We start from the raw sequence: 18,594 nt of genomic DNA on the forward strand, positions 1-18,594 counted from the left end.
CAGACGCTCTCTAGATGTGCACGCATGAGCGTGTGGAGTGTGTGTGTGTGTGTGTGTGAGAGAGAGAGAGAGAGAGAGATGTGTTGGGGTGGGGGGACTGCAGGTCAGGAAGTCCTGCAGATGTGCGTGCCTGTGTGTGTTTGCGCGCGCGTGTGTGCGTGTCTGTGTGTGTGCCTGGAGCTGCGCTTGCAGGTCTGAGAGTCCTCTGAGAATGGGTTGGGGGAGGCGGGTGCAGGACCGAGGCCTAGAACAGCCAACAAAGAGGCCCTGGAGGAGGGTGGGGCTGGCCGGGGACAGGAGGGGTGGCCAAGAAAGTCGCAAGAAAACTCCGGACCCCAAGAAGGAGAGAGGGCATGGGTTGCGGAGCCGACATCACGGCCGGGGTCTTTGCTGTCGAGACGCCTGGGTTCCCGGATCCCAGAAACGCGCACGGGCAGGAAGTTAGACCGGAGACAGCGAGTATAGACAGCCCTTCTCGATAGGGGCAGACGGGTGGGAGCTCCGAAGGGGTGCCGGGGCGGTGATCGGGAGGTCTCCAGCGGCCCGAACCAGGGTGAGAAAGAAGGTGGAATCTGCAGAGGCCCCAGGCCGGGGCGCGGGCGGGTCGGGCCCAGCATCCCCCGCAGCCGGGGTCCGAGGGGGAGGGGCGGGCTGGAGGAGCGGGTGGGGGCGGGGCGAGGCGGGGCGGGGCGGCGGGGGATGCGCCCCTGCGCGAGCCAGTGTCGCCTGCCCTCCTTCCGCACAGCCCGGGTTTCCGCTTCCCTCCGGGCGCGAGAAGAGGGGAGCCAGGCCGAGCCCCGGCCCTACCGCCGCCGCCGCCGCCATGTGGCCCCCAGACCCCGACCCCGACCCGGACCCCGAGCCCACCGGCGGCTCCCGTCCCGGCCCCGCGGTCCCCGGGCTCCGCGCCCTGCTGCCGGCGCGGGCTTTCCTCTGCTCTCTCAAAGGCCGCCTCCTGCTGGCCGAGTCGGTGAGTGCGGCGGGACCCTCGGCCACCCCGCTGGGACTGCGCGGCTCCTTTCGGAGGAGGACGTCAGGGCGCGGGTGGGGTCCGGGGGCGGCCGCCGTGCTCCGATCCCCCCTCTCCGCGCCGCCTTGGCCGACTTTTCTCGGGCGCCTGGCGAAGTTGGGTCGAGGTCCCCAAACTTTGGGCGGCGGGGCGGGGCCCGAGCCCAGGCCATCCGCGGTACTGTCCCCGCGAGTCCAGAGCTGCGGGCCGTGGGAAGCGGGTGGGGCCCGGGGATGTGGGTCCTGCTGTGGGGCCCCCAGGCGCCCCCGCTCTCTCTGGGCCCCGGGGACTCGGGCAACTCGGACCTCCGGGACTCCCGGGCCGCGGCGGGGTCCGCTTTCCTGCGCGCGAGTAGGGCGGGCCGGGGCCGAGCGGGTGGGGGGCCGTGCGGAGCGGGAGGGACCCCCTCCACCCTCGGGACTGGGTGAGGCGGCCCCGCGGTGACTTCATCGCCCTCCTCCCCTCCGCGGCCGGGCTCCTTCCTACTCCGCGCCCGCCCCCACCCCGGCTGGTGGGGCTTCTTTGTCCTCTGGACACCGGAGGCGCCCGCACTGTCCGCCGTGGGGTAGGGGTGGCGCTGGGCCGCCGGGGATGGGGAGGGAGAGGCCGGGCGGGAGGCAGGGGGAGGCGGGAGGAGAGAGCGGCGCACGGCGGCGGCCACTTGTTGCTTAGATCCCAGCGACTTGGCGCTTCCTGCCCTTGTCCCCACTTCACAGATGAGAGCGCTCAGGCGCCTGATTTGACAGGTGGCTCAACTGAGGGGCCCAGTGAGAGCGGCCAGGAGGGTGGGGGCAGGAGGAAGGGGGATTCTGCTCCGGGACCTCTCCCTGGTCGCTCAGGGCAGAGGGCAGAAGGTGGTCCTGCAGCCTCTCCCACGGTCAGCCCAGAGGCCACCTGCCCAACGCCCAAGTCAGACACCAAGGCCACACTCCGAGCCCACACTCCCAGCCCCACCCTGGAGACCGCTGGGAGCCACTTGAGGGGAGAAGCCTCGAATCCACCATCCCCAGCGTGGCTTGAACCCACCCCATCCCCACCCAGGACCACCTCATAGTGGGGAGGCATATGTCCAGCAGGAGCATAGAGGCCACCCTGGACCCAGCAGATGTCAGGAATCCAGGTCAGGGAAGATAAGGAAGGGTAAACGGTCAGCACTCAGGGTTCACAGGAGCCGCTGAGGGCACTCCTGCCTCCCTAGTCCCCTCACTCCCACCCCCAGGCCAAGCAAGTGCAGAAGCTGAGATGGACAGAAACAGAGAGAGGAAGTGGTCCCAGAAATCGCGGGATGAGAAAACAGGAATTGAGAGAGGAATCCCCAGAATTAGGCTTTGGGGCACAGGCATAGGAGACAGGAAGGGGAGGGCCAGGACTGGGTCAGTCCCATGGAAGGCCTTCCTGGGAGGCCCCAGGAGCCTCCCAGCCCCTCTCTATGCCTTAGTCTATCTTTCCAAAGGGGGCTCAGCTGCACCCAAAGCCATGTGCAGAGCAAATGGGGGTGCTCTGGGGACCCCCTGGGATCCCTGCAGTTCATTTGTCTGAAGCAGCCACAGTGCTTCCTGTGGGGCATCTGAGTGTCCCCATGGGGCCTCCCGCACCCACTAGAAGCTACTCAGCCATAGACATGTTCAAACGCAGCCACAGTGACAGAAACCAGGGACAGATGGCCTCCCCAGCACCCACAGGGCCAAGTTGCTTAAGAACTCTATCTGGGCTGGGCGTGGTGGCTCACACCTATAATCCCAGCACTTTAGGAGGCCGAGGTGGGTGGATCACCTGAGGTCAGGAATTCGAGACCAGCCTGGCCAGCATGGTGAAACCCTGTCTCTACTAAAAATACAAAAATTAGCTGGGTGTGGTGGCGGGCGCCTGTAATCCCAGCTACTCGGGAAGGCTGAGGCAGGAGAATCACTTGAACCCGGGAGGTGGAGGTTGCAGTGAACTGAGATCATGCCACTGCACTCCAGCCTGGGGGACAGAGCAAGACTCCATCTCGGGGGCGGAGCTAAGATAACTCTATCTGGGGGGTCAGCCAGCCCTGGGTTCAAATTCTAGTAGCCTCTGATTAGCCATGTGACAGTCTTCTCATCTGTAAAGTGGGGCTGTGCTCATGGGTGGATGTGAGGGTCAGAGGAGACGCCCGTGAGCCTCAGGGTACCAGGCACTGTGGAGCCCCAGGCTAGCCAACAGGTCACCTTGGCCTGCTCTGCAGCGCACCTGGGCTGTAGGAATGCCCAGGGCTCGACATCCTCCTGCATCAGCTCTTCCCACCTACAGAGTTGTGGGCAAGATCACAGTGAACATTTTGATTCTTGTAGTTCAAGTACAGCTGGCCCCACCTTTCACAGCTGGCCATGTATGAATAAGGCAGCAGGGCCTGAGGTGTCAGTGCCAACACACCCTCTGTTAGATGTTCCTTTCTTATTATTATGAAAATTTGCAAATACATTAAAACTCTGAAAGATTTGTTTGCTTTATCTGTCCATCAATCCATTTTATCTTATAACACAAAATAAATTGCAGACATCAGGACATTTCACCTCTGAACACTTCAGGACACATATCATTAAGGTTCAAGATTTGTTTTTTCTTTTCAAGGTGAAATTTACATTCAGTGACGAGCGCACGTCTTTGGTGTTGGGTGTTACTTTTTGGAAACTGGTTCCTGCCTCACTTTGATTTCCCTCTGCAGGGCACTGAGTGGAGTGGATGTGCTTGGGAGGCTGGGGCTTTCTGACTAGGTCCTGGCAGGGAGCTGGGGTGGGGTGAGGTGAGGACTCAGGGTCATGGCCAGGACTGGGAGGCAGCATAGGTGTGGGCCTGGGCCATGCTGGGTTTTTTTTTTTGTAGGGGCGGGTGCGGACAGGGTCTCTGTCTCTCACCCAGGATGGAGTGCAGTAGCCTGATCACAGCTCACTGCAGCCTCGACCTCCCTGGGCTCAGGTGATCCTCCCACCTCAGCCTCCCGAGTAGCTGGGATTTCAGGCACACACTACCACCATGCCCAGCTAATTTTTGTATATTTTGCCGAGATGAGGTTTTGCCATGTTGCCCAAGCTGGGGTCAAATTTCTGGGCTCAAGCAATCCACCTGCCTCGGCCTCTCAAAGTGCTGGGATTACAGGTGTGAGCCACTGTGCTTGGCCTGGGATTCTAATCTGGCTCTGCCACTTCCCAGCTGCGGGACTGTGAGCAGTTGGCTTCCCCTGCTGGAGCCTCCTCTATCCTGACCACAGGGCCTGGCTCAGAGGAGCACTGGACAAGGAGCATGAAAAGGCTCCGACTTCACCTCAAACTCCTTCCCCGCAGGGTCTCTCATTCATCACTTTTATCTGCTATGTGGCGTCCTCAGCATCTGCCTTCCTCACAGCGCCTCTGCTGGAGTTCCTGCTGGCCTTGTACTTCCTCTTTGCTGATGCCATGCAGCTGAATGACAAGTGGCAGGGCTTGTGCTGGCCCATGATGGTGAGCACAGGGGCCCCAGGAGAGAGGGGTGTCCTGCACAAAGCGGCCAGATGAGGAGTCCAGAGTCGTGCACTTGGGCCCTTATCCTTTCTCTAGTGTGCTGGAGTTTGCAGTTGGTTAGAACTGATTGGAGAGACCCAGCTTCAGATCATCCCAGCTCCACTACTCAGCAGCCCTGTGACCTAAAGTGGGCTGTGGTGCCTCTAGAGCAGGTCTGTGAGGCAGGGAACCCGGATAGGGTCTCTGGCCACCAGGTGGCGCCGGTGCTCCCCACTGGGCGTACAGGAATGAGCTGCCGCCACAGGAATTCAAGCCATTTCCACGTGGGCAGGACAGGTTAACTGAGGACTTGCAGGGCTTACCCAGACCTCAGCCAACAGCAACCCTGACCTCGTTTTATCACCTGTGAGGGCCCAGACCCCAGTGGACTTCGCTGAATGAAATGTGTCCTAGAGAAAGGGCAGCAAAGGCTCGACTTGAACCCTTGTCTCTTGACTTCATATCCATCATCTGCTGCCTCAGGAGGGCTGCACCCTCTGTGTCCCCATCTTAGGGACGGGTAAGCAGAAACTGTGATCCATAAATGGATCGGCCACAAGAGTGTGGCAAAGCCGAGGCCCAGAGCCAGATCTCCCCACTGGAGAGCGGGAAGGGAGCAGGTGGGGGTGTTTCCAACTTCTGCTTCCACCGTGTCGCAGGGCAGGCTGCAGCCTGATCCACACAGTTTTTTGTCCAGAGCTTAGGACAGCAGCCCCGCTGGACCCGGGATAGGGCAGTGTCAGCTGCTGGCAGGGCAGCAGAGGCACCTAGGGGGTGGGACAAGGGCCTAGGCATGTGGGTGGGGCCAGGACGGGGTAGGAGCCCTCAGGTGCTAGGCCTGGGGCTGGGAACACGACCAGGCTGCCAGCCCTCCTCCCCATGCTGTGCTCAGCTCCAGGGGCTCAGGGCAGCATGCCCCTCTCTCCCCAGGACTTCCTGCGCTGTGTCACCGCGGCCCTCATCTACTTTGCCATCTCCATCACGGCCGTCGCCAAGTACTCGGATGGGGCTTCCAAAGCCGCTGGGGTGAGCAGCCGCCCCACCCCTCTGGAAACTGCAGATGCCCCTCTAGCCCCTCATTTAGAGTGGGACCTGGGGCAGAGCCTTTCCCTGCTGGGGCCCCCCTGGGGTCTCATGTGGGTCCCGATGATGATTCCAAAGTCCTCTCGTTAGAGATTGACTCTACTCAGAGTTTTGAAAGGCTGTTTGTCAAACCAAGTTCACAGCTCATTTTCCCACTTCCGTTACTCAAAGGGGTCTGTGCCTGTCACTCAGGCTGTTTGTCCAAGCAGATCTGAAATGGGCTGCGATGCTGGGGCAGCAGCCTCCCAGAGCAGGGAGTCAGCCCTGTGATGCATCCCATCCACTCTGTCCACAGGTGTTTGGCTTCTTTGCTACCATTGTGTTTGCAATTGATTTCTACCTGATCTTTAACGACGTGGCCAAATTCCTCAAACAAGGGGACTCTGCAGATGAGACCACAGCCCACAAGACAGAAGGTGAGCGGCCGCCCTGATCACCCCAGCAGTGCTGCAACAGGGGCCTGCCCTCCCTTGGGGATGGCCAGCTAGTTTGAGGCTGGGGTGGGATCATTTCCTCTCTCCCCATGGCAAGAAGTGTTTTCAAAGCCCATTCTCACCTACCCTCATGCAGCACTGATACAAAGCCAGTCCCATTCCCCTCGTGCACCCTCACCCCAGCCTTTCGAGGAGGGGCAAGCAGTGGGCATGGCTGAGCCTCGGGCCAGGCCGGCAAGTCTCCCTGGACGACCCCCCCGGGCAGCCAGTCACTCTCAGGCACCTGTCCACCTGGGATCCAGAGTGGCCACCCCCCAAACCCAGCCCCTCTGCTGTCTTACCCATCCCGGCCTGTCCTGCGGAGCTCAGAGCCCAGAAAGGAGTCAGACCCAGAAACCGTGGCAAGGGACACATGATGTGTCCCGTACCAGGGGAGGGGCCAGATGGGGCAGCAATGACAACAGTAAAACAGGAGCCGATAGAGGGAGGGATACAGTAGTTGAAAGCAGGCCCACGCTGAGTGTCAGCTGGCCCGAGGCTCTGGAGGGGATGCTAGAGCTGGGTCCTGACGGATGGCAGTAGAGAAGTGTGCAGGCAGAAGAGACCAGGCCGGTGTAGGGAAGAAGGCTGAGAGCAGAGACAGCAGGCGCTTCTGCCTGGGGAGATGCTTCTCTGGACCAGGCGGATGTGCCCGTGCTGGCAGTGCCTGTGGCTGGACAGGTAGACAAGGGCAGCTCTGGAACGGCCTGCAGGCCCCACCCCGTGGTTGGGATCTTCCCTAGGCAGGACCACAGTAGGTTAGGCTTAAGAGCCACTGGTTTCCTAACAGCCAGGTGCTGGGGCCATGGGGATTTGTGAATCCCAGAAACCGTCCTTCTGCTGAAAATGAGTGCCACTCATCCCATCCCATCCCTTGGCAAATATTAGGTTAGAGCTCCCAGGCGGTTTCCTCAGGCTCTGCAACCTGCTCCCAGTTGCCTGCAGCAAGTGATCCCAGACAACCAGCCCAGGGAACAATTAGTAAACGTCAGTGGAAACTTGGGTGGGTTTTTTTTTGTCTTTTGTTTTTTTGTTTTACTATTTGGAGAGTTTCACATATGTAACAATTATTTTGCTGTAAAATTATTCTTGACTTATATGTTAGAATTGAATATAGCGGCCAGGCACAGTGGCTCATGCCTGTAATCTCAGCACTTTGGGAGGCCGAGATGGGTGGATCACTTGAGGTCAGGAGTTTGAGACCAGCCTGGCCAACATGGTGAAACCCCATCTCTACTAAAAATACAAAAATCAGCCAGGCATGATGGTGCCCGCCTGTAATCCCAGCTACTTGGGAGGCTGAGGCAGGAGAATCACCTACGGGAGGCAGAGGTTGCAGTGACCTCAGATCACGACACTGCACTCCAGCCTGGGCGACAGAGAGAAACTCCACCTCGGGGGGAAAAAAATTGAATATAGCAAAACCCACAAAATCTGAGGAGTGCAGCCCAGAAACAGGAGTGAGGGACAGAGCTGGGGTTTAGGGACTAGGCTGCCCACACCCCAGCCCTGAGCCCGGCCATGAGCCAGCGACAGCTCATGGGGACTGACTGGGGTTCTGAGAGACAGAGGCTGGCCAGGGAGGGGATGAGCATCAGGAAGTAGCAACCAGCACTGGGGTGGGGTGGGGGGTTAGTGACTCTGGTGCTTTTCCTTCTGGGGTGGAGGTTCCAGAAGGCTCTACAGAGCTCCGAGACAGAATTGGGATTTCAGGAACCCTCGAGGTACACCTCATGGCAGGCCCTTACCATTATAAAGTTGTTTCTGATTACAATATTAAACAAGGATTGGGGGAGGGGGATTGAAGATATAAAATGGCTAAAAAGAGGCTTGCTGATTTTCTAGTATATTTTAGTTTGGAGGACAAGAAAATAGCTGTCCTCACCTTGTCCTGCTGAACCTGGGGGTGGGGGTAGAGCTGGGATGGAGAGGTACAGCCCTGACCCACCCAGCTGAGAACAGCCCAGGGAGACTCCGGAGGGGCTGGGCCTGAGGAAGGGGCACCTGGGCTTCAGTCTTAGGGTGGAAACACCCCCACCTGCACCTGCACCCACACCCTGGAGGTGCAAGTGGCTTCTGCGGCTGGGTGCAGTGGCTCACGCCTGTTACCCCAGCACTTTGGGAGGCTGAGGTAGGTAGATCACCTGAGGTCAGGAGTTCAAGACCAGCCTGGTGAAAATCCATCTCTACTAAAAGTACAAAAATTAGCCAGGTGTTGTGGCACACGCTTATAATCCCAGCTACTCGGGAGGCTGAGGCAGGAGAATCACTTGAACTTGGGAGGGCGGAAGTTGCAGTGAGTCGAGATCCCGCCATTGCACTCCAGCCTGGGTGATGAGCAAGACTCTGTCTCAAAAACAAAAAACAACAACAACAACAAAAAAAGAGAGAGAGAGAAAGTGGCTGCTGCCTATGGAGGGCCTCAGGCCCACGGCCCGCCCTGATGCCAGCCATCACTGGGAATGGTAGAGTCAGCTGCGGGAGGCCTGCACCCAGGCTCCTGCCAGCAACCCAGCTGTGCTTCCCCAGAGACCGTTCCCAGGCACCGCTGCCCTGAGCCTCCTGCCAAGCATCTTCTCTGCTTTCCTTTCAGAAGAGAATTCCGACTCGGACTCTGACTGAAGGCCTGGGTGGGTGCCTTGGCAACCTGAGCCACACAGGCCTCCACCCCTGCGCCTCACAGGGGACGCTGGCGTTGGAGGGGAGGCCTGGACTTCTGAGTTGCAGAGGGGGCTGCGGACATAGCAGGCCCCCTACAGCCTCAGGTTCTGCCTGAGCCCAGCCTACCAGGCTTGCCCCTCAGCTCAGCACTGTTGACCACGCTGCGTATGAGGGCATCTTGGGTATCCCACCCCTTCTCCCCATTTCTGTCCCACAGGCCTTCAGCCCTTTAACCTCTCTGCCAAAAACCAGCACAAGGAGACAAAGCAGAGCCTTGTCTGTATCTGGGCAGCAGGTGTTCCATGCTGCTAGGTGGCGGGGGTCGGGGGTCTTCTGTTTCACTAACAGGAACAAAGACAGAAACCGTGACAGGGCTGCCCCGCCAGGCCCCGGTGGGTTTGTCTGCACTTGGTGCTCCTGCCCCCACCAGGCACTTTGGTGACAATGACCCTTCCAAGAATCTTTGGTTCAAGGAGCACCAGTTCCCTCTTCATTCTTGAAGCAGGGAGAAATTGACCTTTGCCTCGTCGCCCAGGAAGTGGGGCTCGGCACCCATAACTGACACCTCCCACCCGTGGAAACCATGTCTTCTGGGGGTGAGATGACCATTCTGGGTCTAAGACGGTTTCAAAGAAGAGCTCATAGACTGACTGGTCCAGACGACAGAGGGTACAACAGTGGCATCACAGTGACAGTGTCATGGGGAGCTGGGCAGGCCCAGCCAAACCCTCCTTCTTCCTAGAGCCCAGCCAGCAGGCAGGAGTTCCTGGACCCTCAGGACAGTGAACTTCCAGACCCCAGGGCAGGTCTATGGGCCACTGCGGGAGATGAGACCAGCCTTCTGTGTTCACCTAACGATTTATACTGTGTATCTGTCTGTGATGGAATTTTGTAACTTTTTATATTTTTTTTTATGCAAAAGCAGCTTCTTAACAGATGACATTTTCTGTGACTCTAGGCCTCACAAAAGAGCCAGAGTTCTGGACCCACGTTTGGAGCATTTGTAGCCTTATTCTCTTGCATGTGAATCTCTTACCCTGAAAAAAAAGCCATAATGAATTAAGCCAGACTGACCACTTGCTTGGAGTGTGTGTTTGAAAAAACCAGAGCAATACTGTTGGGTATTGTGTCAGGCCTCAGTACAAACTGGTAATGCCAATGTGGATCCTGACAGCTTTCAGTTTTAGCAAAAATACACATGAAATCTGACTACCATTTAATCCTTTATTTCAGTGGTCCCTAACCTTTTTGGCACCAGGGACCAGTTTCGTGGAAGACAGTTTTTCCATGGACTGGGTGTTGGGGGGTGGGGGTTGGGGTGAGGGTGGGAGGGGATGGTTTCAGGATGAAACTGTTCTATCTCAGATCATCAGGCATTAGATTCTCATAGGGAGCACACAACCTAGATCCGTAGCATGCACAGTTTACAATAGGATTCGCGTTCCTATGAGAACCTAATCCCACTGCCAATCTGACAGGAGGCGGAGCTCAGGCGGTAATGCCGTTGCTTGCCACCCACCTCCTGCTGTGCGGCCTGGCTCCTAACAGGTCCCATGGTACCAGTCCACTGCCCAGGGGTTGGGGACCCCTGCTCTAGTTCTAACACTACCCTGTTTTACAAACAAACAAACGGAGACAAAGGTCGGGTAACTGGCCCAGGGCCCTCTCACTTACACATCAGGATAGTGTCTCACGGCAGCCTCAGGCAGCCGGAACCCTGGGGCTCTCCTGGTTTGGAAGCTGGTTGCATAACAGCCCAGAGAACTGCAGCCCTGGAGGACCCGGGTCCACATTCTTATCCAGGCTGATGGGAAAAGACAAGACATTCCGCCCAAACTGTCACACACCACATGTGCTGAAAATGGGTAAGAAAGCTGGGTGTGCAGGAGTGGAGAGGCCCCTGGTGGAATTTACATTCCACCTTGTAAGCCCTGGCAAAGCGGCAAAGTTGGTGTCACAGAGGCCTTGTTCCACCCCGAGGATCGTGGCTCTGTCCAACCTCCACACAGCAGCCCTATTTCAGGAACTGGATCCGCAACCTTTAAGGGGCAGAGGAGGCCAGTCAGAGTGAGGAGAGACAACGACATCCTTACACGTCCATTTATTAAACAAGAGTTCCTTCATGACAATTTAATACAATAGTTATTAACGATTAGTGTTGAGAAAATTATTTCCCTCTACATACAAAAATACAGATTTGAACACTATGAAAAAGATCAAGACAAGTACCATGAAAAATTGGTCCTTCAAATGAAAGGGGGAAAATCGAGGGCAATGTGAGGCTTTGCCTGCTGTCGGGGACAAATCAATAGCAGCAAAGCTTTGGGGCCCCAACCCACTCCAGACATACAGACTTGAACCCAAAAGCCAGGCCAGCCAGGGGGCGCCCACCCAAGGCTTCCACGTCAGCTGAAAAACCAAACACATAAACCTGTTTGCCCAACGGGCATCGCCTCAGAAAGCCCACAGTTGTGTCTTTAAACTGCTGAAATGAAAGAAACTTGACAAGTAAAATGTGATAGTTGTTAACATTGCCCCCCAAAAGTGCCGCCAGGTGAGGTACCACGGAGAAATCATATTGGAAAGTTACTACTTAGCCATCTGACTTGACTTCCTTGGTCATCAAATAATTACATATTCTGACCCTTCAGAAGGACACCAAAAGCTACAATTTTATGTTTCAATCCATCTGTACCTTCATTTGCAATGGCTCAGCTAGTTTACTCAAGGGTTTTGGGACCAGACATAACTCACGTCCTGCAGGAAGGAGAGGCAAAAGGAGCCGGTGAAGAGTATGTGTCTGTGTCTTGGTGTCATCTAGCTCCTCACAGCAAACAGCCTGTTTTGTTCAGGCCTGAAGCCTGGAAAAGGCCGCTGAGCCTAGCCAGAGCATCCACAATGAACCAATCTGAGATCCCAGTGGAAGGTGAGAGCCCCGGAGCCGGCTGAGGTCCCCCGGGAAGCTTCCCACTCTGCAGCGGCAGGAAGGCCGTGCCTCTGCAGGACGCCCGCACTGATTCTGGAAGGGGCCCGGGCCAGAGAATACGCTTGGGCTCAGTTCACCAGCCCAAACCACAGGGGAAGGAGCCGGACACCGGCCTCTCACCATTTTACACCCAAAGACAGGAGGTCAGGGCTCTGATGCTACTCTTTTGTTTGTAAAATATGGAAACACTTTCTTTGTACTGTTTGAGGTGAGCAGTGGCTCCAAACTGAGCAAGTGGTTAAAAAATGCCAAATGCAATTATACTGACTTACAATTATTTCACAGAAATATACTCTTACTCTCAGACTATTTAAATAAGCAGGAACAAGATGTGGGAGAAGCAGCAGCAGAGAGGAAAGAGGAATAGCCAGGGAATTTTTTTGTTTTTTTTCTTCTTTAAAATACATACAAAGTGTAAAGAGAAAATGGCCAAAACCTCAAAACTACCATTGTTGAAAATAATATTAAAAGGACACAATCTAAAATCATGCTACAAAAATAGTGTTATCTTGTTTAACTAAATGTACATCTTTTTTTCCAATTCCACGATTGACGAGTGCTTATGCGACGCATGGAAGGCACCAGAGGTGAAGTGATTATTTGCCTTAAAATATACAAAGAATTGCCTACTTTGAAAAAAAATAGTCATACCTGTAAATAAATAGTTTAGTGTTTCTGCCATGGGTTCCTGAACCCCTACAAATTTCAACATATACAAATAGTTTCAATTCCTACCATTTCTCTTAGAGGGAACCACGTCAAATGAAATCAAGTTAGGAAAAGCACTGATTTTATCCAAGTAGGTCAATTTGAGGCAAGATTCAAAAACTCATTTTAAAATGGGTTACAGAGTGAAAGAGTTGGGAACAGGCAGCCCCCTTTGGGCCTGGGCCAGCCTACGAGTCCATCCCAGGTGTCCTGCCCTCACATCTGCCAGCCCTCGGGCCAGCCAGGTCGCCCTTCAAACCCTGAGTATTTGCCTTCCTCACTTCTGCAAAGAGGGGAACAGAGTCTTGAAACTTGCAAAATCGATTCTGGAAAAAGGAGGCAAGCAAAGCAGGGCCTGTGGGGGGAAGCAGCGTGAGTCAGGCCTCACCCTGGTGCAAGGGCACCAGCAGGTCTCCCTCCTCTCCCCTCATCTCCTCACCATCCCTACGCGCGTCATCCTAAGGCAACTCAGACGTGATAGTTTTAGACTATGATCAAATCTCACACAAACCATTATCAGAATCTTGTTTCACACCATCTCTTTTCAGGCAGTTACGAAAAGAAACTCTGACCTGGCCCTAAATCCCATCAGCAAAGCTGATTAAGGTGGTCTGAGATATGTTCTTACTCCTAAACTCAAACTTTAAAAGTTCCAATAGCTCCCTGGGGTCCAAGCCAAAGGCTCCCTGGCCTTTGTGTATTATGCATCCCAAAGAAAACACGCCACCCCAGGTGTCTAGATAGCAAGTCACCTGAATTAAAGCCTCAGCATAAAAAAACAAACATAGACAACAAACTTACCCTATGAAATAGATACACCATTCAAGGACCCATCATCTGAACTTTTCTAGGCAAGTTGCCAGTGATTCAAACTCAGCAGGTTTGTGGGTGATTTTTTCCTTACTGTTACGTTTGTGGAGTAGGAAAAACTAGAAAGGAAAAAAAAATCCCAAAGGTTGAAAAACTGTAAAACTGCATCCAAATGGAAAAAGAATATATTCCAGACAAAAGAAGGGAAAATACAATAGGACCCACTCCGCTTCAAGCTGAAGAGTGTACAAATGCTACTCACTTGCATGAAGAAGAATTAAACAGAACATTCACTTTCAGAAGAAAATTTTTCTAGACCTAACAGATATTGACGGTATTTTCTCTCACAGTTTCTAAATGAAAGAAACATAAAAGGTCAAATATTTTAAATTACTTTCTCAACCAGACAGTTCTTGTGACTTGAATGATATCTGCTGAGAAGAGAAGAAACACAAGATTCTATAAAGCGCCAGGGAAGTTTACAAAGCTGAAAGCTGAGGGTGTCAGGCCTGTGTCCTGTCTGAGATGGCAGCCAAGCCAGCTTCAGAGTCACCTGCTGGACCCACATGTTCCTGAGCCAGATGCCAGGAGCTCACCCACAGCACAGGGAAGACCTGTCCCCAGCATCCCACTCTTGCCCTCAAGCTGACTGTGGAACGTGAGACAGCTTTCAAAGACAAGAGGACAGGAAGGCAGTTAACAAAGTACATGTTTCCAAGACAGCCTGAGCTGTCTAGTGATGATAGCAGACAGGTGGGGTGTTCCAGGCCACTGCTTCCTCCCTCATCTCCCAGACCTGGCCGTGTGTGGACCTCACCAGCCTACCAAGCTGTTGGGCCTGGACATGGGTGCTGATCAAATAAGACAAACCTGGAAAAAACCCTGGATTCTGCAACTTCACTAGGAAATAACAAGGCACCTAGAGACTTCACAAGCTAATGGCAGTCTCTGGAGCAGGAAGCAACTTGTTATTCTGCTCAAGAGAATCCACCAGCAGCTCTTGGCCTAGAAACTTTTTTCCCCTTTCTGATACCTGTTTAACGTCATTATTTCTCTGTAAACAAGATCTGGAGAAGATGACAGTCAGGCAGTGGCACAAAGACTTCATGATTGTTTTGTTTTGAACACAGATGAGACAATAGGAACCCTTAAATCATCACTGCCTTGCAGAATCACTAAATTGTTCAGGTGTCTCCATGCTCTATTCATCTCCTAGGTGCTAAGACCAACCCACAGAAAATCTGGCATAGAAAGGGATTAGACCTCAGTCCACCTCTCAGAGCACATGGATAGGTGACGGGTTTCTCATGTGAATCTACAAGAAAAGGTACGCCTGGGCCACACGCAGGACATGACACCCACTAGGGTTGTTCAGGGCTCATTCACTGCAAGCAAGAATTCACGTACATGAGTGCACAAAGGTGTTGGAGCTTGGTCTCCTCAGGCTTAACTCAAGGCTGACTTACTAGGACAGCTTCCAAGAACCACAGATGTAACTGCAAACTTGAAGAGAGCCAAAATGTTTTCAACTGAGTCACAAAGCTGTCCCAGAAGCACCCGACATAGGGTGGAGGTCAGACACATCCCCTGGCTGCCCACAGGCGTGAGCCTTCCTGCCAGGGGACAGTAACAGGGCCCAAAGGGCTGGGGGTGCCGCCGGCTTCCCAGGGCCAAGCCCTCAGAGCTGGGCCGGCCCTGCCCGTGCTGGCTTCAGCTCACATTGCCAAGGAAGATGTGTATTGGGGCTGTGCAGGCTGCCACATTCTTGCTTTTTCTGTAGACAAAAGTCACCTCCCTCGGATGGCTGTTTACTTCAAATCAAACTTCTCTGACGAGATTTTAATCTGTAACTGCGTCTGCTCTTCCCAGCTTTATGTGGGGCCAACAAGTATCTCCAGCCTTTCGTGACTGTAATCCCTCTTTAAGGCAGGGAAAACACATTTCCCTCCCATGCCTTCAGCAGTGTGAAAGAAGGATATCAAAGAGAATCAGAGTGAAAAAATACCAAATCCACCCAATCAGTGCCAAAATAAACTTTCTCTGAGGATGTCAGTGTTTGCATCCATCTAAAACCACCAGAGGTTCCACCAAATGCTTGAGGGTTTCAGCTGTACAGTGTCCAGGAAAAAATCCGAATGCACACAGCAACTGCAGTTTCTTCAAGTTTTGCTTTAAATGTGAAAACCAATATTGTCCCACCAGAACACTGAGAAAAACTAAGGTCGCTCAGCCTTCAAATGCCCCAAACCAAACTGATATTGGTCCCTATTGAAACTATTAAATGCAAAAACGCTTCCTCCAATTTGCCAAGAGGTCATTTTAAGGCCCCCAGATATAGATTGTCTTCTGTTTGCATAGAGGCAATATAAGAAAAATATAGGCGTCTTCACATTCACCGTGGACAACCCTATTCCCTCCAGAACTTTTGTCACCACATGGTCTATACATGATGAGATGTGCAACCACACATTACATCAACTAGAAAGTGTCCATGGCACCACTTCCGGTTCTAGTGGGAGTTAATTAAATACAAGGAGAACATTTACAAAACCACCGAGGAGCCTCATGGCACAAAGGATATTAAATAGTTACAGGGACATAAATAATTCTGAAGAGTCTATCACAAAGATGCAAATTAACTCCTAAGTCACTCTCTGGCGTGTCATCCTTTTTGGTCATTCATCTGCATTTAGTTTCAGTGACTTCAGAACTATTTCTTGCAGCTGACAACATATCCTCAGGAGGCCAACCACCTGCCCCTCCTCTTTCACCAGATGATCAAGTGGTTTTACTGAAGTGACCTGGGAAAACTTGGGCAACAAGCCCACCTGAATGGCATTCTCGTTTTCAATTTCACTTCAGAGGTGGCCTTTTTTGGGGGCCAAGTAACATGATTCTCAGCAGGAGATTTCTGATAAAGCTCAGGGTGGTCCTTCCAAGTGGGCCCCATTTAATGCAAGGCTGAGCCTTTGTGGCCCTATTTTAAAAGGAACTCTCAAAGGGAGATAAGCCCAATTTTGACTTTGCAAACACACTCAACAGACCTGCCAGGCAGCACACCCAGCTGTGAGCTGGCCTGGCTGCCCTCTCTGTGGGAGCAGAGGGGAGATGAGATGTTAACAGGCTAGCAGGGTCAGCCCCTGAGGCAGACATGGTGCTCAGCCACATAGCCTGGGCCACTGCTCCGAACTCAGATCGTACTGAAGGTGTTGGTGCAGGGAGCTAACCCCAACTCCGACCCCCAGCCCAGCAGTGTTGCCTGATCAACACTGTGAGATCAGATACTGTCCTTTTCTGGGGAATGAGACGCCACATGTGCATAAGGGGACGCTTTCTTGCACAGACACCCCGCCGCCCCCTCAGAGTTATTTATTACACAGTACGCTGCTAAAGCTGTCAACATTTGTCAGCACTTGATCTTGGGGATTTCTCCACGTTACTGCAAAATCTTCCTGCCACAGTAAGTGCTTTTTGCTGAGGGCTAAACACAAAATGTTAGAGCTAAAGTGAGGTTTGTAAATATTAAAAACAGTTCAAAGAGGGAAAACCTGACAAACTAAAACAACTTTTTTCCATAAAAGATATAATTAATCTAATTTTTTTTAAAAAACTACTGCATCATGGGGACTCACTGAACTCATTCACCACACACAATAATCTTCACTTTATCAAGAATCAATCAGAAACCTTAAGTAGCTAGGATTATTCCCCCCAACAACTCCCAAGAATGATATCTATAGTTATGACACTGAGGCGCCCAAAGCGACAATTAGTGCCTTCTGAAACATGAGTGGAAGGGTGTGCTCTGGTGCAAATTCAAGTATTTTCAAATCCTAGACGAATCTGCTCAGAATCATTTCAGAACCCTTTGCAGGCATTTAGAAAATTAGCACACATCCCTAAAATAGAGGGGAATGTGTGTGCGTGTGTGTGCACACGCGTGTGCATGCTGTTTTTTAACACAAACACATACCTCCCACCTGCAGTTCATGAAGCCAGCAAATGGGCAAGTGCTTTGGCTGGCGGAATAGGCTTGTTTCTTTCATGGCTTTTACCTGAGAAGGTAAAATGACTGAAAATCTGCAATTCAGCCTCAAAGTATTTAGGGTAGGCAGGAAACTAGAAAACAAGATAGTCCCCATAACAAGATGGCCCCCATATTCCTGGAGAAGAATCTGGGGTTCAGGAAGGTGATTCATTTGAGGAAGAGTCAAGTGATTTCTCAGCAGAGTAGGAAACAAAAGGTCACCCTTCCTTGAGTCAGAGGTCCCTGGGAGCTATCCTAACAGGACATCGGCTTTCCCCAGGCTTGTGGCCTTTGGGCTGGTGCTGGCTGCCTGGGGGCCCTGGCATGGAAGACGAGGAGTGGGCTGGATCCCAGCACGCAGACTCAACACTGACTTGGAGCAGGTGGTGCCTAAGGCTGCCTAAGAACCACTGCCGACTGACCATTCCAATGCTGTCCCTTCATTCCTTCATATTTCCCCCCTCTTAGCAGCCCCATTTAATCCAAAGTCTTGTTACAAATACACATGACAAGGTGGCTCAGAGTCAAAGGAAGCCTGTGCTTCAGGGCAGGTAAGACCTCAAGTGGACCTGGGCAGTGACGCCGGCTGCTCCACAGCCCCAAACGCCGAGGAACGTGGGCCTCCCAACTCCACTGCAGACCTGCCCACTGGGCCACTCGGGAAACCCTTTCCCAAAATGAACTTTTACCAAAGAGGACAAAATTCAACTGAATCACATGGAAATCTGACACGACAAGGGAAAGAAAACTTGACTGAGAGACAGGCACGAGGACGGGAGGGAGGAGGATCCAGGCAGGTCCTCACGTGTCCAGGCGCTGGATCTCAGGGCGACTGTCCACATCCCTGGACTCCGTGCGGGCTCGGATGTAGTCGTTGGTGCTCTGCTGGCGGACACTGACTCTCCATTTCTGCACTGCCAGGAATGTGTTCACTGCATATGCCGCAGTTGCCAAGAAGCCAAATATCTAAAAACACACCAGCACAGTTAGTCCTCGGGCACGTGGCCTAGCCCTTCAAGGCTTCTGTGGTGACCCAAGCCACATGCAGCCTTCCTGCTCTGCCAACTGATCATTACAACCCTGTGCCTTCATTCCTTGATCTTTTCCCCCTCTCAGCAGCCCCATTTGATCTAAAGTCTTGTTTCAAATACATATGACGGGGTGGCTCAGAGTCAAAGGGAAGCCTGTGCCTAGCCCTGCTGGATGTGTGGCTGTCACACCACGGGTAAGTCTCTAGTCATGTGACACACAGAAAATCTTGCCTGACCTAAAGACAGCCTAAGGTTTCCTTTGAAGTATTTTGGACATATAAGAAAATAAGTCACAAAAGTACCTCT

General features: G+C 53.2%; 2 protein-coding genes across 6 annotated transcripts in view; one reads left to right on the forward strand and one right to left on the reverse strand.

Moving 5' to 3' along the window:
• CMTM3 (CKLF like MARVEL transmembrane domain containing 3) lies at positions 1 to 9,799 on the forward strand. Of its 4 annotated transcripts, none has more exons than XM_024233351.2 (6): positions 1 to 459; positions 746 to 970; positions 4,315 to 4,470; positions 5,440 to 5,535; positions 5,888 to 6,008; positions 8,659 to 9,799. In XM_024233351.2, exons 2-6 carry the CDS (start codon positions 824 to 826, stop codon positions 8,685 to 8,687), a joined length of 549 nt encoding a protein of 182 aa, XP_024089119.1. In that variant the 5' UTR covers positions 1 to 459; positions 746 to 823; the 3' UTR covers positions 8,688 to 9,799. The 4 variants fall into 4 exon arrangements, with proteins under 4 accessions (XP_024089119.1, XP_054390010.1, XP_054390009.1 ...); XM_054534035.2 differs by lacking the exon at positions 8,659 to 9,799 and adding an exon at positions 6,954 to 8,230 and having other exon boundaries at positions 282 to 553; XM_054534034.2 differs by having other exon boundaries at positions 286 to 553.
• Positions 9,800 to 10,812: 1,013 nt separating this feature from the next.
• The window catches only part of CMTM4 (CKLF like MARVEL transmembrane domain containing 4), an 82,268-nt gene continuing 74,486 nt past the window's right edge, over positions 10,813 to 18,594 (reverse strand). For both annotated transcript variants that reach the window (XM_054534036.2, XM_002826506.6), the window contains exon 4: positions 10,813 to 18,223. In XM_054534036.2, coding sequence (XP_054390011.1) covers positions 18,059 to 18,223 — 165 coding nt within the window. In that variant the 3' untranslated portion in view covers positions 10,813 to 18,058. The remainder of the gene's footprint in view (positions 18,224 to 18,594) is intronic.

This window comes from Pongo abelii, chromosome 18 (assembly GCF_028885655.2).
Source record: "Pongo abelii isolate AG06213 chromosome 18, NHGRI_mPonAbe1-v2.0_pri, whole genome shotgun sequence".
Classification (NCBI taxonomy): domain Eukaryota; kingdom Metazoa; phylum Chordata; class Mammalia; order Primates; family Hominidae; genus Pongo; species Pongo abelii.

Excerpts from the sequence above, each read along its gene's own strand:
- CMTM3 (XM_024233351.2), top strand. The coding sequence starts at position 824 with ATGTGGCCCCCAGACCCCGACCCCGACCCGGACCCCGAGCCCACCGGC. Across the intron at positions 971-4,314 it reads GCCTCCTGCTGGCCGAGTCG|GGTCTCTCATTCATCACTTT; the intron begins GTGAGTGCGGCG and ends CCTTCCCCGCAG. Across the intron at positions 4,471-5,439 it reads GCTTGTGCTGGCCCATGATG|GACTTCCTGCGCTGTGTCAC; the intron begins GTGAGCACAGGG and ends CTCTCTCCCCAG.